The 9413-nt window shown below is 38.5% G+C and overlaps 1 protein-coding gene across 1 annotated transcript in view; it reads left to right on the forward strand.

The window, feature by feature from the left end:
- The window catches only part of appl2 (adaptor protein, phosphotyrosine interaction, PH domain and leucine zipper containing 2), a 42280-nt gene that overhangs the window by 16081 nt on the left and 16786 nt on the right, over positions 1 to 9413 (forward strand). The window contains exons 4-10 of the mRNA XM_053640982.1: positions 812 to 883; positions 2486 to 2573; positions 2813 to 2854; positions 2956 to 3014; positions 4828 to 4974; positions 5154 to 5236; positions 9110 to 9262. Of these exons, the coding sequence (XP_053496957.1) occupies positions 812 to 883; positions 2486 to 2573; positions 2813 to 2854; positions 2956 to 3014; positions 4828 to 4974; positions 5154 to 5236; positions 9110 to 9262 (644 nt within the window). The remainder of the gene's footprint in view (positions 1 to 811; positions 884 to 2485; positions 2574 to 2812; positions 2855 to 2955; positions 3015 to 4827; positions 4975 to 5153; positions 5237 to 9109; positions 9263 to 9413) is intronic.

The following is a 9413-nucleotide window of genomic DNA, read 5'->3' on the forward strand; positions in this document are numbered from 1 at the left end:
TTTATCCTTTTTAATAACAAATGGAGTCTTCACAGGAGAAACTGAAGGCTAGAACCTAGAGTAGATGTTCAGACCTTTTTATTGTTTAAACAATCAATCTAACAGGAAACACCTGTCAGTCACATGGTGCAGAATTTATGCCCGCCTACAAATTGGGTGGTCTGATACAAAAATGTGCCATGTTCTATGTTGTTTAACAAATCTACATGTAAATATCTGGAAATGAAAGCTGAAATCTTAACACTCTCTTCTCATATTCATCTTTTGATCTCAAACTCAAAAACAAATGAAATGCCCTTGCCGCTCCAGTAGTTTCAACAGGGACTGTATAACTGGGTTAAACACACAGATAAAAATAAATACGCTCGACGGACTTGAATAATATTTATTTTGAGCGATGCGAAGACGGATCAACTCTCATAACTTGAACACAGGTGGACAGTTTACTGATCTCTGTTAAGGGAACAGATCACGGTGATCATATACTTTCTTGTATATTAGAATATATATATATTTTAGTCTGTATTAATGTGGTTAACTAGCTACCGAGCTTGTGATATGTTATTATATTATGTTAGCTACCACTTTTTAGGCTAGTCAGGAGCTCTTACTTGCCCAGCGCATTTGTTCACATTTGTGAAAACTTAACCGTTGTACTGCGTATATACTTTTTAAATGTAGCAGTTCACAGTAATCATTTTTTGAAAGGCTCATTTATGACATGAAGGTGCCCTGAATGACTGTGGCTTGACAGCTGAACACTAAATTATTCAGTGTTTTGGAGTTTGAGTCATTTTCTTTGATGTTGCAGAACTTTGCTCTAGGGAAAGGAGATGAAGAGGTAATCAGCATGCTTCAACATTTTGCCAAAACCATGGAAGAGGTGAGAGCACTACATGCTGTTTGTATGCTTATCTGTGTTTGCGCTTGGGTTATGAGTACACTTGAATGATTGTGTAGGGCTATGTAGAGCGGTCAGTCCATAAGTGCATGTGTGTGTGTGTGTGTGTGTGTACAACCCAAATTTCCAAAAAATGTAAACAAATTCTGTTCATCCTGTATTTATTGAAAACACATTATTAACACATTATTTGATGTTTTACTTAATGGATTTCATTTATTTTTGAAAATATACTCTCATTTCAAATCTGATGACCTGCTCTGAATGGCAGCATATGTTGCTCCAAAATGTGTATATATCTTTCTGTATTAATGCTGCCCTCACAAATGTGCAAGTTACCCATACCATGGGCCCTGACACGCCCCCATACCATGACAGACGCTGGTTTTTGGACCTGACGCTGATAACAGCTTGGATGGTCCTTTTCCTCTTTGGTCCAGAGAACACGACGGCTGTTTTGTCCAAAAACTATTTGAAATGTCGACTCGTCAGACCACAAAACACGATTCCACTGTGCTACTGTCCATCTCCGATGAGACCGAGCCCAGAGAAGTGGGTGGAGCTTCTGGACACTTTTGATGTATGGCTTCTGCTTTGCATAGTAAAGCCTTAACTTGCATCTGTGGATGCAGCGGCGAATGGTGTTGACTGACGAAAGTTTACCAAAGTATTCCCGAGCCCATGTCAGGAGATCCATTACAGACTCATGACGGTTTTTAAGACAGTGTGGAATGCGGTTTTCAGCCTTCCCCTTTACGCACCGAGATTTGAGCAGATTCCTTAAATCGTTTAATGATATTGTGCACTGTAGAAGATGAAATGCCCCAAATCCTGATGATTTGTATTCGGGGAATGTTGTTCTCAAAGTGTGGGATTATTTGCTGACTCATCTGTTGGCAGATTGGCGAGCCTCGACCCATCCTTGCTATCGAAGGACTAGACTTTTTTTTAGAGGCTCTTTATATACCATGATTAGACGATTGCCTCACCTGTTTCACATCACCTTCTTATTTCAACTCGTCACATCGCTATTAGTCCTAAATTGCCCCGTCCCAACGTTTTTTGGAACGTGTTGTATGCATCAATTTCAAAATAAACGTTTACCTTCAAAAAACGATGCAGTTGATTATGCAAAACATGAAATACCGTGTCTTTTATACGTTTTTTGTTTAAATACAAGTCAAAGTACATTTACACATCACTCCACTTTGTTTTTATTTTCCATACTGTTCCAACGTTTTTGGAATTGGGGTTGTACGTATGTGTGTCGGTGGGTAGGCTCAGGTGGGTGGGGACATCCAGCAGGAGCGCAGGTGGAGACAGTGTGAGGTAACAGCAGGGAGGGAGATAACAGATGCGAGCTGTTCTCCCTGCCAGCAAGGTCAATGTTTCAGATGGTCTGGGCTGGAAACCTGGACTCTCATTATTTTTTTAAATATTTTTTTTCTCCTTCCCTGCTACCACAGTGTGATTTATTTTCAGAAAGGGTGTGAAGAGGTTTTTTTTTAAATATATTTTATTATTTCTCCGCCCATATCCTTGCAGTCAATGTAACGTTTCCATCTGTCTTTGTCGATCTTTCAGCTGAACTCTCTGCATGTTGATTTGGCCACTCAGATGGCTGATAGGATGGTGTTTCCCATGGTGCAGTTCAGGGAGAAGGACCTGACTGGTATGGCAGTGTTACACTCATTAAACCCTCATTAAGCCCTCATTAAAATAAATTAAATGCGTCCCTCTGACACATAGTACGGCTACATTCCTGTCTACTGCACACCATCTGCACTGAAGCTTTCAACAGGAAACAATCGCACTCCCCGCATGCATGTTAAACTTTACACTTGATACAGTCTGAAGGTTTTTTTTCTGCCGTGCTAGAGTTTATATCTTAGATCTTGTTAATTTTTACAGAAATAAGCACGTTGAAAGAGATATTTGGAATCGCCACTGACGGTAAGTCCAGGACATGTCTTCAAATCTTCTAAAGAGTGAATGGGGGTATTTTTAGGTGATTTAATTCCTCTCTTTACCACACGCTCTCTCTTTCTCTTTAGAGCACGAGGCCGCCATGATCAAGTACAGCCGACTACCCAAGAGGAGGGAGAACGAGAAGGTACCGCAGGCAATTAAATCTAACGCTCGCTATTTATATTCACATGACACAAAGTGGAGACGAGGAAGGCGTTAATACAGAAATGCCCCATTTACACGTTGCGACGTTAACATATACAGTCTGCATCAGGAGAACGAATCCAGTCTCACACTTGAATTTACACCGGGGATTTTGTTTGCGTTCTTGTTATCTGTATTCTGTCGTTGCGTTCCATGTTTCCTGTTCAATATGTAAATAAGAGGATTTTATTATACAGGCTGTGGTTGGATTTCACCTTTGACTGTGCGGACGTGACGTAAAGGACACTGCAGCATGTTCGAGTAGGAGATATTGTTAATGTTATTACTGTTCAGTATGGATGAAGGAATGGAGTGAGGCCTGGTTGGAACAAATCATCCTGAGCTCTGGCACAGAAGATGACCGTACAGCAAATAGGGCCGTGTGATATGGAAAGAAAATGAAACTGCCGGGGCACAACGCACAGGATGAATCACTAAGGGGATGTTTGTGATTTGTTCTTTGTCTTATATACTGTAATATAAACTAGGGATGCCACAGATTCGATACCCAGTATCATCATCAGACCGATACCAGCAAAAAATTCTGGATCAGATATCAGGAAAAATAAAAGAAGATATCTATAACCTGTAACAAGTGGCAAAATTTGGAATAGGATTTGGAAAATAAATTTATATCTGGAACTGGAAATAAGAGACCTCTTCTTCTTCTTCTGCTTGTTGTTGTTGCTGTGCTTCTTCTTCTTCTTCTTTTCTTCTTCTGCTTGTTGTTGTTGTTATTGTTGTAGTTCTTCTTCTGATTGTTCTTCTTCTTATGTTTCTACTTCTTTTCTTCTTCTGGTTGTTGTTGTTGTTGTAGTTCTTCTGCTTCTTCTTTTCTTCTTCTGGTTGTTGTTGTTTTTCTTCTTCTTCTGGCTAGGGTGTCTATGGCAGCCCATTGAACTTCTGGTAAAATGTTGAAATTTGGCACATTGATTGGAGAGGGTCTAAGGAACATTTTGACTAAATTTGGGCCAAGTGCTGGATTCCCTCGGTCGAGACGACTTCAACGCAGCCTATGACCTCAATTTCCGCCCAATTAGATTTTCCACAATCTTCGATTTTCTCAAAAAAACAGTTGGGGTTTTTTTTTTTTTTTTTTTTTTGCTACTCGTCCTACAAATTTTCTCTAATCATCACCAACTTTGGCACACATCATCTTCAGAGTAAGCCTCGGAAAAGCTATCAAAAGAATTTTATACTCTGAAAAATAATTTTAATACTCCAATTACTGGCCAACCAATCTGACCGCAAAGCCGCCAAACAGGAAGTGAGGCTGTATCTCAGCAACGACTTTATGCACTGACACAAAACTTAGTAGGCAATCTCAGGACGATGACCTGAGGCTGTGCTACAAAATTCATGCCAGCCCCACCTCCTGAGCCACCTACATCTACAAAAATAGATGAACAAATCAATAATTGTAGCGCGTCTGTGAATGTGCGGCTCACCGAGTCGGGGTGCTTGGCCCCCTGAAAATGCTGCTTGCAGCTTTAGTTATATTTATACTTTTTTTTTTTTAATTATTATTATATTTACAATGCAAGTGTTTTTGTGTGTGTGAAAGTGCTTTAGTTTAAAATATATTAAAGCTTAGTAGTTATTAAAGAAAACAATATTGGATGGAGATCGTTATCGGCTGATACTCAAGGTTTCAGTATCGGTATCAGAAAAGAAAAAGTAGTATTGTGCCATCTGTAATATAAAGAGCTAACGATATAATATATGTGCCTTTATGTGTGTGTGTTGTTCCACAGCTGAAAGCCGAGCTGGTGAGTGAGGTGGCGTACTGTCGGAGGAAGCAGCACCAGGCCTCCATGCAGTATTACTGTGCTCTTAACGCCTTACAGTACAGGAAGAGAGTGGCCATGCTGGAGCCCATGCTGGGATACACACAAGCCCAGGTCTGAGAAAACTCCTCCGTTTTCTCCCTAAATGTATACGTACGTGCATAATGGCAGCTGATTTTTTTTTGAAAGAACAAAGCCGGGGTTAATCGCACCAAAAGCTTTTATAAAGGCACCGAGAGGCGTTCCATACTGTTTAAATCCGTACTGTAATTCCGCTTATCTCTTCCTCGCAGATCAACTTCTTTAAGAAAGGCATAGAGCTGGTCTCCAAGAAAATGGACAGTTTCCTGGCTTCTGTGAACAGCATGTCTGAGAGGTAAAGATCCTACACAGGACATTTTATAGAAATGTTAATACGGTTATTGTGAAGGTCTTACGTATTCTGTTTTTACATGCTAAGATATGTCGTTAATGTGAACGAGTCTGTCGTAGATTCCTGTTGAACTGTTTATTTGTAGCCCAAGTGTAAGCACGTCTTTTTGTTTGTTTGTTTATGCATGTAATCCAGATCGCATTCGTGTACATACGAGGAGGAACATTTATCCTCGTTATGTTACCATAACGAAAAGAAACCTGTCAGAGTGTGACAAATAGCTAGCATTAGTTCAGCACGCATTGAGATTTCAATCACGTTGCTGGTGTCTTAACAAGTCCAAATTACGTTCGTCTCAGCAAAACGTTCTCCAGACGTCTGAAGGAGCGTTCGTGTCCGGCATCATTCTGATGATTCATTCGCCACCCTGGATATCCTGCACCCACCCTAAAAGGAAAAATCTTTTCAAACGTACTTGGTTTCCTATCATGCATTACGTTGCGTATGCACGTGGGCAGAATGTATGCAAATACTCGCCGGCCACTTTATTAGGAACACCGGTTCATCCGCACGGTTATCCAGTCGGGCAGTTCAAATCATGCAGATGTTGGTGAAGAGCTTCAGTTAATGTTCACATCACACCTCAGAAATGTGGAAAAATGGGATCTCGGTGACTATGGTACGGTCCGTTGCTTCGAGTCTTTCAGAAACTGCTGTTCTGCTAGGATTTCCACAGACAACACACGTCAAGCAGAGCACAGAGCACGTCAAGATTATAAAAAGCTACTTTTACTTGCACTTGTGCAGTTACAATCTGAGTGGCTATTGGTTCTGCTCCACTATAGAGAACTTTCATGCAACACGCTGGACTGAAATTGCAGCACAGCAACAACTGCGGAGAATAGCAATTAGCAATAGTAGCAAGCTAGCCACGTTAGTCGTTAACGTTAACGTTAGTAATATGGTTTAATATTATTCTGTCTGTATATTAACTGATCTAAAGCCGCTATAAACAAATTTTAAAAGTAGAGAAGGGTGACTTTATACTGTTCACAGTGTGAGCGACCATGTTGATTTGACACTCACTTTGACGTAAAGAGGGAAGGAACTGGCAGTTGAGAAGACTACCCCAAGTGGACGAGTTGAAATTGCAGGTCGAGGGGCAGTTTTCTGTCACATTTACTGGCTGTAGGCGGGGAACTTCACCTCGAACGCAGCGTACGTCAAACCTTGAAGCTGGCTGTGCTACAACAGCAGAAAAGAACTTCGGGTTCCACTCCCGTCAGCCAAACACAGGAATCTGAGGCGACGCCCAAACCGAACAATTGAGGATTGGAACATTGTTGCCTGGTCTGATGTAATCTAGGGTCAGAATCTGGCAAGAACAGTACAAATCCATGAACCCAACTTGCCTTGTGTCAAGAGTTCAGGCTGCTGGTGGTGTAATGGCATGGGGAATGTTTTCTTGGCGCACACTGGGCCTCTTAATACTAATCGAGCATGGTTTGCATGCAAGCGCACGTTTGAGTATTGTTGCTGACTACATGCATCCCGTTATGGCTACAATTTACCCATCTTGTGGCAATGGCTACTTCCATCATGATAATGCACCATGTCACAAAGTGGTCTCATACTGGTTCCATGAACATGACAATGAGTTCATTCTGTGATAATGGCCTTCCCAGTCACCGGATCTGAGTCTAATAGGGCACCTTTGGGATATGGTGGAACGAGAGACTCGCAGCATGAATGTGCAGCTGACGAATCTGCACCAATTATGTGATGCAATCCTATCGAGATGGACCAGAATCTTGAAGAAATGTTTCAAGCACCATGTGGAATCCATGACATGAAGAATTGAGGAGGTTTCGAGAACAAAGTGGTGTCCTACCCAGTATCAGTATCTGTATCAGTATTAATGTCAGTATTAGTATCTGTATCAGTATTAGTATCTGTATCAGTATTAATGTCAGTATTAGTATCAGTATTAGTATCTGTATCAGTATTAGTATCAGTATTAATGTCAGTATTAGTATCTGTATCAGTATTAATGTCAGTATTAGTATCTGTATTAATGTCAGTATTAGTATGAATATTAATGTCAGTATTAGTATCAGTATTAGTATCAGTATTAATGTCAGTATTAGTATCAGTATTGATGTCAGTATTAGTATCTGTATCAGTATTAATGTCAGTATTAGTATCGGTATTAATGTCAGTATTAGTATCAGTATTAATGTCAGTATTAGTATCAGTATTGATGTCAGTATTAGTATCAGTATTAATGTCAGTACTAGTATCAGTATTAGTATCAGTATTAATGTCAGTATTAGTATCAGTATTAATGTCAGTATTAGTATCAGTATTAGTATCAGTATTAATGTCAGTATTAGTATTAGTATCAGTATTGATGTCAGTATTAGTATCAGTATTAATGTCAGTATTAGTATCTGTATCAGTATTAATGTCAGTATCAGTATTAATATCTGTATTAGTATTAGTATCAGTATTAGTATGAATATTAATGTCAGTATCAGAATTAATGTTGGTATTAGTATCAGTATTAATGTCAATATTAGTATCAGTATTAATGTCAGTATTAGTATCAGTATTGATGTCAGTATTAGTATCAGTATTAATGTCGGTATTAGTATCGGTATTAATGTCAGTATTAGTATCATTATTAATGTCAGTATTAGTATCAGTATTAATGTCAGTATTAGTATCAGTATTAGTATCAGTATTAATGTCAGTACTAGTATCAGTATTAGTATCAGTATTAATGTCAGTATTAGTATCAGTATTGATGTCAGTATTAGTATCAGTATTAATGTCAGTACTAGTATCAGTATTAATATCAGTATTAATGTCAGTACTAGTATCAATATTAATGTCAGTATTAGTATCTGTATCAGTATTAATGTCAGTATTAGTATTTGTATAAGTATTAATGTCAGTATCTGTATTAGTATTAGTATCAGTATTAGTATGAATATTAATGTCAGTATCAGTATTAATGTCAGTATTAGTATCAGTATTAATGTCAGTATTAGTATCTGTATCAGTATTAATGTCAGTATTAGTATCTGTATTAGTATCAGTATTAATGTCAGTATTAGTATGAATATTAATGTCAGTATTAGTATCTATATTAGTATTAGTATCAGTATTAATTTCAGTATTAGTATCAGTATTAATGTCAGTATTAGTATATATATTAGTATTAGTATCAGTATTAATGTCAGTATTAGTATCAGTATTGATGTCAGTATTAGTATCAGTATTAATGTCAGTATTAGTATCAGTATTAATGTCAGTATTAGTATCAGTATTAATGTCAGTATTAGTATCAGTATTAATGTCAGTATTAGTATCAGTATTGATGTCAGTATTAGTATCAGTATTAATGTCGGTATTAGTATCAATATTAATGTCAGTATTAGTATTAGTATCTGTATCAGTATTAGTATTAGTATCAGTATTAATGTCAGTATTAGTATCTGTATCAGTATCTGTATCAGTATTAGTATCTGTATCAGTATTAGTATCAGTATCAGTATTAGTATCAGTATTTGTATCAGTATTAGTATTAGTATCTGTATCAGTATTAGTATCTGTATCAGTATTAGTATGGGAGTAAATGTAGGAATTACATTTAGATTGGCTTCAGTTTACTCTATCAATTTAACTCCACCATAAACATGCGCTATTAGCCTTAATAATAAGTTCCCTCTCTCTCTCTCTCTGTGTCTCTCTCTGTCCGTCTCTCTCCCTGTGTGTGTGTCTGTCTCTCTCTCTGTGTCTCTCTCTCTCTCTCTCTCTCTCTCTCTCTCTCTCTCTCTCTCTCTCTCTCTCTCTCTCTCTCTCTCTCTGTAGTGTTCAGGCGCAGTTGGATGCTGAGGCAGAGAGCATGCGTATGTCTCAGAGAGAGCTGTTGTCAGTGGACGATATAGTCTACATGCCTGACCAAGACCCGACACCAGTCAACCGCACACTCATACAGAAAGCAGGCTACCTCAACATTAGGAAGTATGCAGCTCTTCTCTTACATTTTTCTCACACGGTGTGTTTTATTTAACATTACAGACATTTTTTGAGAATATTCATGTCGTTAATAAGAACTGAAAGATGCACAAAGTAGTTTTTCTCGTGTGTGTGTGGGTGTGTTTAGCTCCTACAA

This window comes from Ictalurus furcatus, chromosome 14 (assembly GCF_023375685.1).
Source record: "Ictalurus furcatus strain D&B chromosome 14, Billie_1.0, whole genome shotgun sequence".
In the NCBI taxonomy this organism is placed as follows: Eukaryota; Metazoa; Chordata; class Actinopteri; order Siluriformes; family Ictaluridae; genus Ictalurus; species Ictalurus furcatus.